This window comes from Dipodomys merriami, unplaced genomic scaffold (assembly GCF_024711535.1).
Source record: "Dipodomys merriami isolate MVZ:Mamm:240054 unplaced genomic scaffold, mDipMer1.0.p SCAF_151, whole genome shotgun sequence".
NCBI classification, from domain to species: Eukaryota; Metazoa; Chordata; class Mammalia; order Rodentia; family Heteromyidae; genus Dipodomys; species Dipodomys merriami.
The window spans coordinates 1,188,868-1,206,425 of record NW_027202838.1 but is presented as its reverse complement, the minus strand read 5'-3'; the positions used below and the strand labels follow the sequence as shown (position 1 = coordinate 1,206,425).

Sequence of the window (17,558 nt, the reverse complement as noted above, 5' to 3'; positions counted from 1 at the left end):
GGGGCAATGCCCTGGCCCCCATGACTGACAAAAAACCCCAAGATACTTGAGTTAGAATTGCTCTGTGTGTGTGTGTGTGTGTGTGTGTGTGTGTGTGTGTGTGTGTGTGTGTGTGTGTGTGTGTGTGTGTGTGTGTGTGTGTATATGTGTGTTGCAGCTTGAATTCAGGGTTTTATGCTCTCACTTGGATTTTTCACCCTGAAAGACCAAAAATAAGTTTAGCAGTAATTTCAGTCAAAACTAAAACATTTGTTATCTGTTATTTATTTATTTTTTTTTGGTCCGGTCGTGGGGCCTGAACTCTGGGCCTGGGCACTGTCCCTCAGCTCTTCAGCTCAAGGCTAGCGCTCTACCACTTGAGCCACAGCACCACTTCCGGCTTTTTTCTTTATGCTTATGTGGTGCTGAGGAATCGAACCCAGGGCCTCATGCATGCAAGGCAAGCACACTACCACTGAGCCACCTTCCCAGCCCTTGTTATCTGTTATTGGAAAGTAAGTTAGATCCTGCACCAAGGCAAGATAACAGTAAGGACTATTAAGGGATCAGGCTGTTCTGACCAGTCCAGGAATTTGGGCAGTCTCTCCCCCCAACTCTGTCGGGGAAAACATTTAGGACAAGATATAATTCAGCATTCCTGTGGTTAGCCCCACTTATCCAACCAATGATGTATGATTTAGCCTATCCTGTAACCGCTAAGCTAGAAAGTCCCCTGCCCTTACTGGAAATGATCATACCCCTAACCAATGAGCTTGAGACATCCTTCCCCCTGCTACGTACCCAATAAAAACCCTTCTGGACAAGGGGTCGGGGCTCACAATTTCTGACCTGCTGCATCAGGGAGGATTTATGAGATAAGCTCGAGCTGTAATAAATGACTCTTGTGCATTTACATCAGCGATGGCTCCCTGGTGGTCTTTGGGGGGGGGTGTCTGTGGCCTGGTACTACATCATGGGGGCTCATCCGGGATCCCCCAGACTCAGGGACCCTGAACTGGAGAGTCGGATACTGATCACTGATCGGTGAGTCTTGTTAGTCTAATTTGTCTGTGTGTTGTGTTAACTGTTCTGTTTAAGAGGCTCGAAATCTGTAACTCTGAATAGGCTGACACCTAGGCAGACACACTAGTAGGTGCCAGCCGGCTGTGGGTCCTAGAAGACCCACAGGGTTCCAGGCCCTTCTGGAGGGGTATAAGCCCCCTCAATCTGCAGGACTATAAACCTCCTCAATCTGGAGGGGTATCAGCCCCCTCCATCTGGAGAGGCATGAGCCCCTCATTCTGGAAGAGCAGGAGCGTGGGCTTCCTGCTCTGAGAATTCTGACAGGGTGAAGAGGGTAGGTACTCCGGGCTGGCTTGGAGCCAGCGTCCTGGTTTCAGATTTGCCTCCCATCGACAGGAGGAATTTGTTTATCTTTTTGTGTGTCAGTTTTGCTTTTGTGTCTGTCAGTTGCTATTTATTTCTGTGAGACTATTTCTGTGTGACGGACGATACAGAACAGACTCAAACCACTCCCCTTTCACTTTTGACTGACCATTTTAAAGAGGTTAAAAGGAGAGGACAGGACTTAAGTGTGGAGGTCAGAAAAGGGAAACTAATTACATTCTATAGTGCCAAGTGGCTCCAACAAGATCTTAGCCTCGGACATTGGTCCGGGGGTCTGAGCATGGGGGAGAATCTGCCAGTCTGAGGGGACCACAGCTAGGGACTCGTATCCTGTGCCCCAAAATGACTGGGAATTCTCCTCCACCCTGGCAGGCCCCTGGGTCAACGTTTGTAGGAATCTATAAAAGAAAAATCCCATTAGTCCCCAACTCAGCCTTTAGTTGTCTTGTTCTGTTTTAGAATTGGTACCAGTTTTAAATGTGAATCCTTGGTTTTTGTGTTTATCTGTGTTTTTGTTATTTATTTGAACATCTCTGTGGGAATAAAAGTCCCAGCCTCTGGCTGGGCTCAGTCACAGACCTGCTAAGTGCCCCCCTTGTGTTACAGCAGCCAAGAGATGGGGTATGGACAAGCCTCAGACTGTACCTTCTCCTGGTAGAGGCTGTTGGAGGAGAGGTGAGGGTGGAGATAGCAGTGAGCCTGGTCTGGACTTTCAGCTGCTCCAAACAGCGTAACAATTTGTAAAGTTCTCTTGTCAAAATTGGGTAAAAATCAGGCCAGTTTAGTTTCAGATACCCCCCCCCCACCACCACCAGCCTTCCTCCAACAGAAGGTATTGGAAAGACCAATTAGTGAAATGCCTTGCTAAACAAGCAAGCTCTGGGAAAATGAAGTTCAACAAAGGTATTTTATTAAAAGGAGAGAGAGAAAATCTTGTCTTAAATCTTTAAGAATTTTTTTTAATGTATGTACAACTGATTTTCATTTTTGTGCACTTTAGTATCTGTGTGTGTTTTGAGTTTGTGAACATGTTCAAGATAAAAATTGTCAGCATTGGGCTGGGAAGGTGGCTTAGTGGTAGAGCGCTTGCCTTGCATGCCTGAGGCCCTGGGTTTGATTCCTCAGCACCACATAAGCAAAAAGAAAAAAGCCGGAAGTGGCGCTATGGCTCCAGGGGTAGAGCGCTAGCCTTGAGCTGAAGAGCTGAGGGACAGCGCCCAGGCCCAGAGTTCAGGCCCCACAACCGGACCCCCCCCCTAAGAAAAAAAGAGAGAGATAGAAGGAGGGAGGGAGGGAGTAGAGAGAAGCAGAAGAGATTGAGGTAGCTGTACTCTAGTCCTACAAAATCTGTTTTTTTTTTTTCTTCCCATCCTGGGGCTTGGGCTTAGGGTCTGGGCACTGTACCTGAGCTTCTTTTGCTCAAGGCTAGCACTCTACCACTTGAACTACAGCACCACTTCTGGCTTTTTCTGTATATGTGGTACTGAGGAACCAAACCCAGGGCTTCATGCATACTAGGCAGTACACTACCACTGAGCCACCTTCCTAGCCCCTACAAAATCTTAGCCATAGGGAATGACTTCTTAGTCTTTGATCAAAAATGGATGGGAGTGGCTAGGAAGGTGGCTCAGTGGTAGAGCGCTTGCCTTGCATGCCTGAGGCCCTGGGTTCGATTCCTCAGCACCACATAAGAAAAAAGAAAAAAGCCGGAAGTGGTGCTGTGGCTCAGTGATAGAGTGCTAGCCTTGAACTGAAGAGCTGAGGGACAGCTCCCAGGCCCAGAGTTCAAGCCCATGACTGACAAAAAAAAAAAAAAAAAAAGTGGGTGGGGACCAGGCACCCGTGGCTCACTCTAATTACTAAAATAAGCCAGACCTGGAGCTGCGGCTCAAGTGTTAGAATGTGCTGGGACAGTACCCTGGCCCTGAGTTCAAGCTCCAGGTGAAGTAAGGAGGTCAGGTCTGGCTGGTGCCATATTGGCCACATAGTGGATTGTAGGATCTGGCATCTTGTCTTCATGCTGGGGGAAGAAAACCCCTGCCCATCACCTGCTTCCCAGGTAATGGTCATGCCTGGATCCCTGGAGACAGGGGCAGGCACTTGGCTGATGGGTTACTGAATCTGTGTCCAGTGCCTGGGACTGGGAATTTCCTGAGGATCTGCCCTCTGCGCTGCCGTTTTGTGTCTCTGTGATTGCATCTCCTGGCTTGTCTCCAGTCATCATGGTGTCCCAATTCAGCTCTCCATTGGAGCTTAGTTGGCTTGTTGGTATTGTTTTTGTTTCTTTCCCCTTTAGCCATGTTTCCTAGCTGTGTTATGTGTATTTGCGTGCTCAGGTCTTTGTAACAACTGGCTTTGTGCAGCCTGTTAACTGTATAATAATAAACACTGCAGTATTCTCTATTTCAAAATGAGGCTTCTGGGATGATTCATCTTACAATGTGTGGCACCCCCACCTGACCTCCTTACTTCATAGGATCATGGGTGTGGGCACAGTGTCAAAGCTTATGTTCAATGCACTTCTTTCTTCAAGTGCGTGGAAGTCAAAATAAGCTTGGTCCTTTTAACTCAGGAATGGTTTCCTGAGGCAGATTTTATTTTTTATTTTTTTGGGCCGTTGTGGGGCTTGAACTTAGAGCCTGGGTGCTGTCTGAAAGGAATCCTTTACATCCATCCCAGGAGACCATGCAGAGGCAAACAGGCACAGGAGAAAGATTATTACAAGGTTTATTAGAGGGGCCATATCTCCTGAGAATGGGAGCACATGCATCTGTCCCTATTTAGGTAGCAGGAGGATCTGGTGGGTGCTCAGGTAGGTCTGGGTGGGGAGAGGGAGTTACCAGCTGTATGGCCCAGATTGGGAGAAGCTCAGGTCTGAGGGGAGCTAAGAACTAAAAGTGGGCATAATGCTTACATTCTCACTGAGCTCTTTTTGCTTAAGGCTAGCACTCTGCCATGTGGCACCGCAATAACACTTCTGGTTGTCTGGTGGTTAGCTGGAGATCAGAATTTCACAGACTTTCCTGCCCTGAAACAGTGATCCTCAGATCTCAGCTTCCTAAGTAGCTAGGTTTACAGATGTGAGCCACCAGCACTTGGCTCTTACTCAGACTTTGTAGATTCTGTTACAAAGCGTCTCCACTTTGTTTACCCATCCCAATTAACCTCAGAGCTTTAAAACCAAGAAGTCTTTGCCAGGTATCAGTTGGCTCATGCCTATATTCCTAGCTACTCAGGAGGCTGAAAATTGAGAATCATAGTGGGAAGTTAGGCTGGGCAAGAAAGGTCAGGAGACTCTAAGTCAGACAGAAGAGCCACCAGAAAGGCCAGAAGTAGAGTTGTGGCTCAAATGGTAGAGTACTTAGCCTTGACTTAAAAAAAGTTCAGGGACAGTAGGGAGGCTCTGAATTCAAGCCTCAGGACAGGAGCCAAAAACAAACTGTGAAGACAAAATACCTTGACTTTGACCATATTGACAAAATATCTCTGTTTGCCAAGATGACTTGTTACATAATTATACAGGTGCTAGGGCCCTCACGTATGTTTTGCATGATAACATTGCCCAATAGTTTTTTTCTGGTGTCAGGTTCATTCCCTTTCTGAATCCTCAAACCTGAAAGACTAGTTTTGATAAGCATATTCAGGTACAGCCACGAACCATGGGTGAGCACATGTTCCCACAGATAGAAAAAGGACAACACCAGATCCCACATTACGCAGAACAGCAGGGGACAGGAGGGAGCCTTGCAGAGTCTCACAATTGCTTGTGAGGTTCCATGAAGAGAACTGCTTTATTCCTGGGCTCTGGGCTCCTCTTGTTTGTGGCCTTCTGGAATTTGGTCCCATGGTAAGTTTGCTCTCCCCATCTCAAAGCTAGGATCTGGGAGCCATAGGGTGAGATCACAGAGCTGTCAATCCATGTTCAGCTGGAATGTTGAATGGTTTTTCTTTTTATTTCCTTTTTCTTTTTGTGGGGAGTGGTAATGGGTGCTGGTCCTAGAGCTTGAATTTTGGGCCTGGATTCTGTCCTGCACTCTTCAGCTCAAGGTGAGCACTCTACCACTTTAGCTACAGCACCATTTCTGGTTTTCTGGTGGTTTATTGGAGGTAAGAGTCTCATGGACTTTCCTGCCCCTGCTAGCTTTGAAGTATGACCCTGGGATCTTAGCCATCTGAGTAGCTAGGATGACAGGTGTGAGCCACTGGCACGTAGCTTGAATGTTGTTTTCTTTCAAGGCATCTTCAGAGATTTTGGGGTGCTTCTGGCTACTTTTGGCAAGCCCAATGGGAGAGAATACTATCCACATTTGAAGACAAAGAGCTGATCCTTTTCATTGCAGGTGAGATTTCCTGTATGGATTGTTAAGATACCTAATTCTAGCTTTATTCTGTTTGTGCTGTAATGGGACTTGAACTTAGAACCTTGCACTCTCACTGTTCGCGCCCAGCTGAAGCTCTACTACTTGAACCACACTTCCAGATTAGGTTTTATGCTAGCTATTTTTTTAGGGGGGTCGTGGGGCCTGAACTCTGGGCCTGGGCACTGTCCCTCAGCTCTTCAGCTCAAGGCTTTGCTCTACCACTTGAGCCACAGCGCCACTTCCGACTTTTTTCTTTTTGCTTATGTGGTGCTGAGGAATCAAACCCAGGGCCTCATGCATGCAAGGCAAGCGCTCTACCACTGAGCCACCTTCCCAGCCCTTATGCTAGTTTTTTTTTTGGGTCCGATCATGGGGCCTGAACTCTGGGCCTGGGCGCTGTCCCTCAGCTATTCAGCTCAAGGCTAGCACTCTACCACTTGAGCCACAGTGCCACTTCTGGCTTTTTTTCTTTTTGCTTATGTGGTGCTGAGGAATCAAACCCAGGGCCTCATGCATGCAAGGCAAGCACTCTACCACTGAGCCACCTTCCCAGCCCCCCTTATGCTAGTTATTAGAGCTAGAGTCTCTTGACTTTTCTGCTTCGGCTGGCTTTGAATCGTGATCCTCAGATCTCAGCTTTCTGAGTAGTAGCTACAATGATAGGTATGGGCCATCAGCTTCCAGCTCTAGTTTCATTCTTTTTATTGTTGTTGGTGGTGGTCGTGGGGCCCGAACTCTGGGCCTGGGCGCTGTCCCTCAGCTCTTCAGCTCAAGGCTAATGCTCCACCACTTGGGCCACAGAGCTACTTCCCATTTTCTGATGTTTTTTTTAAATTGGAGATAAGAGTCTCATGGAATTTCCTACCCAGTCTGGCTTTGAACCATGATCCTCAGATCTCAGTCTCCTTAGTAAGTAGGATTATAGGTGTGAGACACTGATGCTCGGCTAGTTTCATTTTTCTATTCTTCTTCTTGTTTAGTGGGTTGTGGAGTTTAAATTCAAGGCCTGGGAATTGTCCTTCAGCTTTGGTGCTCAAGACTAGCACTCTACCACTCTAGGTACAGCTCCATTTCTAGTTTTTTGGTGCTTAATTGGACTGTCACAGACTTTCCTTCCTAGGCTGGCTTTGAACCTTGATCACTGAGAGGTAGAGCTACAGGCATGAGCCACTGGTACCTGGCTCTCAGTTTTGTTTAGTTTTTCTTTTTTCTTTGTCAGTTGTGGGCTTGAACTCAGGCCTGGGTGCTGTCCCTGAGCTCTTTAGCTCAATACCAGCACTCTGTCACTTTGAGCCACAGCTCCACGTCCAGTTTTTGAGTGATTAATTGGAAATAAGAGTGACCTGGAGATTTTTCTGTCTGAGCTGGCTTTGAATCAAAATCCCCAGATCTCAGGGCTGGGAAGGTGGCTCAGTGGTAGAGCGCTTGCCTTGCATGCACGAGGCCCTGGGTTCGATTCCTCAGCACCACATAAGCAAAAAGAAAAAAAACCACAAGTGGAGCTGTGGCTCAAGTGGTAGAGCGCTAGCCTTGAGCTGAAGAGCTGAGGGACAGCACCCAGGCCCAGAGTTCAGGCCCCACAACCGGACCCCCCCCCCCAAAAAAAAAAGAATCCTCAGATCTCAGCCTCCTAAGTAACTAGGATTACAGGCATGAGTCACTGGCATGCGGCTCTTTTTTTTTTTTTTTTTTAACCTCCAGCTATTATCAAATTGCCCTCTAGAATTTTTTTTTTTTTTTTTTTTTTTTTTTTTGGCCTGGACACTGTCCCTGAGCTTCTTTTGCTCAAGGCTAGCATTTTCCACTTGAGCCACAGCACCAATTCTAGCTTTTTCTGCTTATGTGGTGCTGAGGAATGGAACCCAGGGCTTTGTGCATGTTAGGCAAGCACTCATTCCCAGCCCGCCCTCTAGATTGTTTGCAAATTGAATTTCCCCACAGTGTCACAAGTCTTTCATATCTCATGTACCAGCAGGCTCTGTGGTGACAGGGCAGGAAAATAGGTAACAAGGGGTTTCAGAGGTTGAGTTCAAGTTTGTCCTGCCCTTCAATATTTTGAACCATGAGAAGAAGCAAAATATGGACCAAGTTAACAATTTAGGTGTTAGATAACACCATAGTGCTGAATAACTGGTAACTGGAGGGGACTAATTGTTGTTCACTAACAGTAAGAAGTCAGGGAGAGTTAGAATGAATTTATGGAAGAATGGGAAGTAGAACAAAAGGATAAATCTAAATGTTAAGTCATGTGTTTGTGTGTATGTGTGTGCCAGTACTGGACCTTGAACTTGGGCTTGATGTTGTCTTGGAGCTCAAGGCCAACACTCTATCACGGTGAGCCACAGTACCACTTCTGGTTTTGTAGTGATTAATTGGAAATAAGAATCTCATGGATTTTCCCGCCCAGGCTGACTTCTATGTGTCATTCTCAGATCTCAGCTTCCTGAGTAGCTAGCTCAGTTTACTGAGCCACTAGTGCTCAGATTTTTTTCTCTTTCATTTCTTTTCTTTTTTCTCTTTTCCTTCCTTCCTTCCTTCCTTCCTCCCTTCCTTCCTTCCTTCCTTCCTTCCTTTTTTTGTTGGTTGTGGGGCTTGAACGCAGGGCCTGAGTGCTGTCCCTGAGCTTTTCTGCTCAAGGCTAGCACTCTGCCAGTGGAGACACAGTGCCACTTCCAGCTTTTTCTGTTTATATGAAACTGAGGAATTGAACCCAGGGTTTCATGCATGCTAGGCAAGCACTCTACCACTAAGCCACATTCCCAGACCTCAACACTCTTTTATATATCTATTTGTCCATAACACCCTTGAAGATTGCTGTCCCAATTTTATGACTAAGAATATAATAAAGAGGCCAGGCATTAGTGGCTCATGCCTGTAATCCTAGCTATTCAGGAGGTTCAGATCTGAGGATTGCGGTTCAAAGCCAGCCTGGGCAGGAAAGTCCGTGAGACGCTTATCTCCAATAAACCACTCAGAAAACCTGAAGTGGCTCAGTGGCTCAAGTGGTAGAGTGCTAGCCTTGAGCTGAAGAGCTGAAGGACAGTGTTTAGGCGCAGAGTTCAAGCCCCATGACCGACAAAAAAAAAGAAAACAAGAGTTGGGCATGGTGCCACATACCTATAATCCCAGCACTTTGGGTGGCTGAGGCAGGAAGATCATGAATTCCAGACCAATTTGAGCTAAAAAAAAAAATACAGACACTATTTAAATGAAATGTCTATGTGCCAACAGCTAGAATGTTACTCAAGACTAAAGGCAGGGCTGGGAATGTGGCTTAGTGGTAGAGTGCTTGCCTAGCATGCATGAAGCTCTGGGTTCAATTTCTCAGTACCACATACACAGAAAAAGCCAGAAGTGATGCTGTGGCTAAAGTAGTAGAGTGCTAGCCTTGAACAAAAAGCCCAGGCCCTGAGTTCAAGCTCAGGATTGGAAATATACAATATATATATTTATACTATATATATTATATTATATACTACATAATATATATATAGTAAGGCTGGGCACTGGTGGCCCACACTTGTAATCCTAGCTACTCAGGTGGCTGGGATCTGACAATCACAATTTGAAGCCAGCCTGGGCAGTAAAGTCCATGGGAATTATCTTCAATAGCCACGAAAAAGCCAAAAGTGGACCTGTGGCCCAAGTGGTAGAGTGCTAGCCTTGAGCAAAAAGCCCAGGTTCTGCATTCAAGCCCCAGGACTGGCACCCAATAGTAACAACAAAAAGGTTAAAGGTAAGCCCTTGGCTCTAAGCATTAATACCTCCCTGGACAAGGGATAATCTTGTAAAGTATGTTTAACACATGAACTGTGAAAACCTGGAGCTAGTTGATTCTTCCCTTCTCTCCATTCTCAGGGTCCGGCCTCATACCTGCACTGATCTTCTGGACCTTCAGTGGGATCCTACTGGTGGTGGACACAACTGGAAAACTGAATTTCATCTCCCGCTACCGGATTCAAGTTGGCAAGAATGAACCTGTAAGTGTCACTATGGTTCCTGTAGGTCAGAGCCCAGAAAGTAGAAGCTGAGAATCATTGCCTCTGGCTCAGGGACCACAGTCAATTGGAGCCAAATAGCTTTCTCCAAGGCTCCTTCAATTTAGGAGGTTAGAAAGAGGAAGCCTGGAATCCCAGCTACTCAGGAGGCTGATATGTGAAGATCAAGGGTCGAAGCCAGCCCAAGCGCACACACCACTCAGCTACAGGCCAGTCGAAAGCAATGTCCTGGTCTCCCAACCCCCATCCCAGGCTCTGTGCCATACAGAGCTGCTACACAAAATGGTGTGGTCATATTAGAAATGCTGGGCACTGGCAACTCAGACCTGTAATCTTAGCTACTCAGGAGGCTGAGATCTGAGGATCGTAGTTCTTGCCTAGGCAGGAAAGTCCATGGGACTCTTATCTTCAATTGGCCACCAAAAAGAGCCACAAGTAGAACTGTGGCTCAAGTGGTAGAGTGCTAGTCTCGAGCAAAAAAAGCTCAAGGACAGCACCCAAGCCCTGAGATCAAGTCCTAGGATCAGAACAAAAGAATGGGAGGATATAGGTGCTATGTGTAGAACCAAGAGGAAGGCAGGCTCAGACAGAGAATAAAGGCTGCTAGGGGCAGTTTCCAAAAGCAGGAACATTACAAATGTGCCAATGGCCATAACTGTACCCAGGGCTGGGAAGCAGTCAGGAGCTGCAAGCTATGCCAAGTCATCTCTCCCAGAATCCATCCTTGAATAGATCTTCTTCTCCAGAAAGAAAAGATCTACTCTTTTTTTTTTTTTTTTCGTATGTGCCAGTCTTGGGGCTTGAACTCAGGGCCTGAGCATTGTCCCAGAGCTTCTTTTTGTTCAAGGCTAGCACTTCTACTGCTTGAGCCACAACTCCACTTTTGGTAGTTAATTGGAGATAAGGGTATTACAGACTTTCCTGCCTGGGCTGGCTTTGAACTGTGACTCTCAGATCTCAGCCTCCTGAATAGCTACTGGTGCCTGACAAAGATCGACTTCTCACGCATCTTCTTTTCTCCCCTCTGGCAGGTGGACCCTGTGAAACTACGTCAGTCTATCTACACAGTTCTTTTCAATCAATATGTCATCACTTGCCCCATGCTGGTCGCCCTCTATCACTTGCTCAAATTGTGGGCAGACCCCTGCCACCGAGAGCTACCTACTTTCTACCGGTTCCTCCAGGAACTGGCAGTCTTCATCATAATAGAGGAAGTTCTGTTTTATTACTCACACCGGTAAGCACAGCTGGTACCTTGCCCTACCGACTGCTCACCAATCCACAGGAAATCTGTGGCCTCTGAACTGTAGTTCAACATCTTCTAGCCTCGTCTTCCACTAAATGGTTTATAGGAAGACAATGATATATCTGATAACTGACAACCTGAGACAATTAACCAATGTCCAGAAAAGAAAACAGCTTCACTAGTTGCCTTAGGGTTCATGCCTGTTATCCTAACTACTCAGGTGGCTCAGATCTGAGGATCCTGGTTTGAAGCCAGCCCGGGCAAAAAGGTCTATGAGACTCATCTTTAATTAGCCACCAGAAAGCTCTAAGTGGTAGAGTGCTAGCCTTAAGCAGAAAAGCTCAAGGACAAAGCCAAGTGCCCGTGGCTCATGCCTGTAATCCTAGCTACTGAGGAGGCTAAGATTTGAGAATCACAGTTCAAAACCAGCCCAGGCAGGAAAGTCTGTGAAACTCTTATCTCCAAAAAAAAAAAAAAAAACCCCACCATAAAATGGGAAGTGGTGCTGTAGCTCAAGTGGTAGAGCCCTCCTTGAGCTGAAGAGCTGAGGGGCAGTGCCCAGGCTCAGAGTTCAAGCCCCACAACTGACAAAAAGAAAAAGAAAAAGAAAAAAAAAGCTCAAAGACAGCGCCAAGGCCCTGAGATCAAGCCCCATAACTGACCAAATAACAACAATAACAACAAACCAAAACAAAAAAGTAATTTCTCCATTTGTGTGGGAGGAGGGGAAGTCTCACATTTATTTCCTTATTCTGCACATGACTCCTATTTCACAGCTGCTATATAGTATTTAATTTTAATTTTTTTGGGGTCCAGTCGTGGGGTCTGAACCTGGGACTGGGCGCTGTCCTTCAGCTCTTCAGCTCAAGGCTAGTGCTCTACCACTTGAGCCACAGCACCACTTCCGGCTTTTTTCTTTTTGCTTATGTGGTGCTGAGGAATCGAACCCAGGGCCTCAGGCAAGCAAGGCAAGTGCTCTACCACTGAGCCACCTTCCCAGCCCCTGCTATATAGTATCTTAGAGAGGTAAAGTTATTTACCTCAAGGTACATAGCCTAAGGGTGGGGTCCAAATGGGAGAGCTAGAGTGAGCACCAAACCAATGGGTTTTAAATGTTCCACAAAAGCCAGGTCTAGTGGCTCAATGCTTGTAATCTTAGCTACTCAGAAAGCTGAGCTCTGGGGCTGGGAAGGTGGCTCAGTGGTAGAGTGTTTGCCTTGCATGCATGAGACCCTGGGTTTGATTCCTCAGCACCACATAAGCAGAAAAGGCCGGAAGTGGCGCTATGGCTCAAGTGGTAGAGTGCTAGCTTTGAGCTGAAGAGCTCAGGGACAGTGCCCAGGCCCAGAGTTCTGGCCCCATGACTGGCAAAAAAAAAAAAAAAAGAAAGAAAGCTGAGCTCTGAGGATCATGGTTCAAAGCTAACCCCAGCAAAATTTGGAAATGGAAGTATAGCTCAAATGGTGGAGTTAGAAAAAGCCAAGTGAGAGCAGGAGACCCTGAGCGCCAGCCCCAGGGCTAGCACACACATTCCACACATGTAATTTATTTATTTTTTATTCTTGTGTGCCAATCCTGGGGCTTGCACTCAGAGCCTCATGCTCTCACTTGGCTTTTTCAGTCAAGGCTGGTGCTCTACCATTTGAGCCATAACCCTACTTCAGACTTTTTTTTGCTGGTTAAAGAGTCTCGTGGACTTTTTCTGCCTGCGATAGCTTTGAATATTGATCTTCATAACTCATCCTCCTGAGAAGTTAGGATTACAGGTGTGAGCCACCAGCATCTAGATACCTTTTATTTTTTTTGGGGGGGGTAAAAATACTGTACAGAGGGGTTATAGTTACACAAGCAAGGTAATGAGTATATTTCTTTTGTTGTTGTTGTTGGTCCTGGGGCTTGAACTCAGGGCTTGGGCGCTATCCCTTAGCTTTTCAGCTCAAGGTGAGTGCTCTACCGCTTGAGCCACAGCACCACTTCTGGTTTTCTAATGCTTTATTGGAGATGAGTCTCATGGACTTTCCTGGCTGGCTTTGAACTGTGATCCTCAGATCTCAGACTCCTGAGTGGCTAGGATTACAGGCATGAGCCACTGGCGCCCAGCTATGAGTACATTTCTTTTTTTTTTTGGGGGGGGTGTCCGGTTGTGGGGCCTGAACTCTGGGTCTGGGCACTGTCCCTCAGCTCTTCAGCTCAAGGCTAGCGCTCTACCACTTGAGCCACAGCGCCACTTCCGGCTTTTTTCTTTTTGCTTATGTGGTGCTGAGGAATCGAACCCAGGGCCTCAGGCATGCAAGGCACACGCTCTACCACTGAGCCATCTTCCCAGCCCCTATGAGTACATTTCTTATCAAGCATTGTTGCCTCCTCCTTTGTTTTCCCCCTACCATCCCTTCCCTCCCACCTCCACAACTACCCCCAGACCCTCCCCCCCCACAATTTGTAAAGTTTGTTTTCAACATCGTGTCTTGTACATCTCATTGTTACAATGGGTCAACCTGTATCCCAATTTAAGCATTTTGTTTTTTCCCTTCCCCTCCCCGAATAAGAGAAGTGTATATACAAGATGCAGGGCACCGACATCAAATACAGTGAGTGAAAACAGGGGTTATACTATGGGTGAGGAACATACAAAGAAACAAAAGAAAATCATATTGTACACTATAAATATGTTAGAAACAACAGCAAGAAAGAAAAAAAATGTGTCCCTATCATGGGGTTCGTTTTGCTTAACATCATCTTATCTGGTCATATGTACATAGCTTTTGACCTTTTCTCCTTGTCCTACACGTGTACTAATTATTGCAAATAAGAGAACCCATGGGTAGAGAGCTTTGATTTTTGAATCAGGGAGGCTGAAAGAGTAATCTACAGATTATTAACTAGATTTCACCCCCCCACTCCACAGGCTCTTTCACCACCCAACATTCTACAAGAAAATTCACAAGAAACACCATGAGTGGACAGCCCCCATTGGCATGATCTCTTTGTATGCCCACCCCATAGAACATGTGGTGAGTAGAGGTGGAAAGTCTTTCTAGAGCTGGGCGCTGGTGGCTCACGCCTGTAATCCTAGCTACTCAGGAGGCTGAGATCTGAGGATCACAGTTCAAAGCCAGCCTGGGCAGGGAAGACTGTGAGACTCTGATCCCCAATAAACCAGCAGAAAACTGGAAGTGGCACTGTAGCTCAAGTCGTAGAGCGCTCGCCTTGAGCTGAAGAGCTGAGGGACAGCGCCCAGGCCCAGAGTTCAAGCTCCACAACTGACCAAAAAAAAAAAAAAGTCTTTCTAGAAAGTCTGATGGTCCCAACCACCTTCCCTAAGATCTACAGATAATCACACCATTTTCTTTCCCATTAACTAGCTCCTAGGCCAGGCTAGGCTAGGTACCTTAACACCAATGAGGTCACTTACCTTTTCCAATAAATTTTTAGGCTTTTTGTTTTGGGTGCCAGTATTGGGGCTGGAACTCAGGGTCTAGGTGCTAGACCTGAGCTTTTTTTTGGCTCAAGGCTGGTGCTCTACCTCTTTGAGCTTCAGCCAACCCCAAGCACTAAAGTCTTTGAGACTCTTTTCTTTTTTCTTTTATTTTTTATTTTATTTTATTTTTGGGTCCAGTTGTGGGGCCTGAACTCTGGGCCTGGGCGCTGTCCTTCAGCTCTTCAGCTCAAGGCTAGCACTCTACCACTTGAGCCAAAGTGCCACTTCCAGCTTTTTTCTTTTTGCTTATGTGGTGCTGAGGAATCGAACCCAGGCCCTTGAGCATGCAAGGCAAGCGCTCTACCACTGAGCCACCTTCCCAGCCCTGAGACTCTTTTCTTAGGGGAGGAGGGTGGTGGGCAATCCTGGGGCTTGAACTCAGGGTCTGGGCACTGCTGTCCCCAAGCTTTCTTGCTCAAGGCTAGTGCTTGAGCCACAGCTCCCTTTCCAACTTGTTTTTGAGTAATTTATTGGAGAAATGAGTCTCACAGACTTTTCTACCTGGACTGGCTTTGAACTTCAATCTTTAGATCTCAGCCTTCTGAGTAGTGAGGATTGCAGGCATAAGCTACCAGCACCTGACTTGTCATAAGACTCATCTCCGATCTTCTAGCGAAAGTTGAAAATGAAGTGTCTGAGCTAGAAAAAGCCAAGAGAGGGTGCTCTACTTCTGGCTTTTTATTGGTTACATTGAAGAGTCTCATGAACTTTCCTGGCCAGGCTGGCTTTGAAACGTGATTCTCACTCAGATCTCAGCCTCCTGGGTAGCTAGGATTATAACTGTGAGTCATTGGCACCAGGCCATCTGCTTGACTTATTTTTTCCCCCAAGGTTGGTGCTCTACTGGTTAATTGGAGCTAATAGTCATGGACTATTCTGCCCTAGCTGAACTTGAACCCCGCCCAGCCTCCTGAGTAGCTAGGATTACAGTGCCCAGCCAACTTGATATAATGACAAAGTGGAGGCATTAATAACTCATCCCAAGTTAGATCAAGGTCCTAAAACTCAAGCTTTTTCTTATTTGAGTCTCCTCCAGCTCCCTCAGCTGTGCCTGGAATAATTATTTTTTATTTTATTTATTTTTTGGTCAGTCATGGGGCCTGAACTCTGGGCCTTGACGCTGTCCCTCAGTTCTTCAGCTCAAGGCTAACGCTCTACCACTTGAACCACAGCGCCACTTCCGGCTTTTTTCTTTTTTGCTTATGTGGTGCTGAGGAATCGAACCCAGGGCCTCAGGCATGCAAGGCAAGTGCTCTACCACTGAGCCACCTTCCCAGCCCCTCATTATTCTTCTTGCAGGTTTCCAATATGCTGCCTGCCATAATGGGTCCCTTAGTCATGGGCTCCCATCTGTCCTCCATCACTGTGTGGTTTTCCTTGGCCATAATCAACACTATCATCTCCCATTGTGGCTACCACCTGCCCTTCCTGCCTTCCCCTGAATTCCACGACTACCACCATCTCAAGTAAGCCCTACCCCCACCCAAATATATGTGTGTGTGTGTGTGTGTGTGCGCGCGCGCACCAGTACTGGGGCTTGAATTCAGGGGCTTCATGTTCTCCTATGGCTTTTTCACTCAAGGCTGAGCCTCTAGCACTTGTGATATACCTCTATTTCCAACTTTTTTGGGGACTAATTAATTGTAAAAATGTATATCTCAGATCTGTCTGCCCAGGCAGGCTTCAAACCATGATCCTCAGATCTCAGCCCACGAGCCATCAGCAACCAGCTAAAGATGATTTTTCAAGTGTGGTCTAGGAACTTCCTAGTTAAGTCTCTGCAGAGCCTTATCCAAAATGCAGGCTTTTGAGTTCCATTCCAAATGTGCTGAATTGAAGTAGCTGTGAGAGCAAAGCCTGGAAATCTGTATTTCCATGTGTGCCAAGGTGTTTGATACAAGTGGGGGTCATTGAACCATCTCTAAGAAGCCTAGTTCTGTCAGAGGTTCTCAAACTTACAAGCATCAGAATCACAATTGATTCTACCAGTCTGGAGTGGCTCCAGTGTTAAGAATTCTCCAAGTAAGCCAGGCACTGGTGGCTCATGCCTGTAATCCTAGCTACTAAGGAGGCTGAGATCTGAGGATCACAGTTCAAAGCCAGCCCAGGCAGGAAAGTCCGTGAGACTCTTATTTCCAATAAACCACCAGAAAACCAGAAGTGGTACTGTGGCTCAAGTGGTAGAGTGCTAGCCTTGAGCAAAAGGAGCTAAGGGAGAGCTTCCAGGCCCAGAGTTCAAGACTCAGGACTGGCATAATAATAATGATCATAATAATAAATAATTCCCCAGGTTATGTGATGAATGTAGGCAGAATACTGGTGACTTTTTTTGATGCCTGTCTTGGGACCCGAACTCATTGCCTGGGTACTGTCCCTGAGCTCCTTCTGCTCAAGGCTAGTGCTTTACTACTTGAGCCACAGGTCCACTTTTGACCTTTTCTTCCTGGTTCTGTTTTTCCCAGTTCTGGGCCTTGAACTCTGGGCCAGGGCGCTATCCCTAAGCATCTTTTGTTCAAGGCTAGTGCTCTACCACTTGAGCTACAGTATCACTTCTGGCTTTTTCTGTGACTAACTGGAGAGTAGTCTCACCGAATTTCCCACTTGAAATGGCTTTGAACTATGATCCTCAGATCTCAGCCTCCTGAGTCACTAGGATCACAAACATGAGCTACCAGGCTAGTGATGACATTTCTGATGAAATGGAGCTCCACTATGTCCAGCCTTAGGAGTGAATCACCTCTCTTGTCTCCTCCAGGTTCAATCAGTGCTACGGAGTGTTGGGGGTGCTAGATCACTTGCATGGGACGGACAAAAAGTTTAAGCAGACCAAAGCCTATGAAAGACATGTTCTCCTGCTGGGCTTCACACCCGTGTCTGAGAGCATTCCTGACTCACCAAAAAAAGATTGAGGGGAAGGGGGAATGGGAAGGGATGGGAAGGGGAAACAAAGGAGGCAACAATGCTTGATAAGAAATGTCCTCATTACCTTTCCATGTAATTGTAACCCCTCTGTACGGTATTTTCACAATAAAAAACAATTAAAAACAAAAAAGATTGAGGGTCCTAGTGCGCTCCTGCCTGTCCACTCT

At 46.6% G+C, this 17,558-nt stretch overlaps 1 protein-coding gene across 3 annotated transcripts; it reads left to right on the top strand.

Moving 5' to 3' along the window:
- The first annotated feature begins 840 nt into the window (after positions 1-840).
- Positions 841-17,502, top strand: Faxdc2 (fatty acid hydroxylase domain containing 2). Of its 3 annotated transcripts, none has more exons than XM_070022657.1 (7): positions 841-1,023; positions 5,623-5,726; positions 9,606-9,727; positions 10,777-10,982; positions 13,897-14,002; positions 15,769-15,935; positions 17,225-17,502. In XM_070022657.1, the coding sequence occupies exons 1-7, from the start codon at positions 875-877 to the stop codon at positions 17,376-17,378; spliced, it is 1,008 nt and encodes a 335-aa protein (XP_069878758.1). In that variant the 5' UTR covers positions 841-874; the 3' UTR covers positions 17,379-17,502. The 3 variants fall into 3 exon arrangements, with proteins under 3 accessions (XP_069878758.1, XP_069878760.1, XP_069878759.1); XM_070022658.1 differs by lacking the exon at positions 841-1,023 and adding an exon at positions 4,999-5,233; XM_070022659.1 differs by lacking the exon at positions 15,769-15,935 and having other exon boundaries at positions 17,225-17,382.
- Positions 17,503-17,558: the final 56 nt, after the last annotated feature.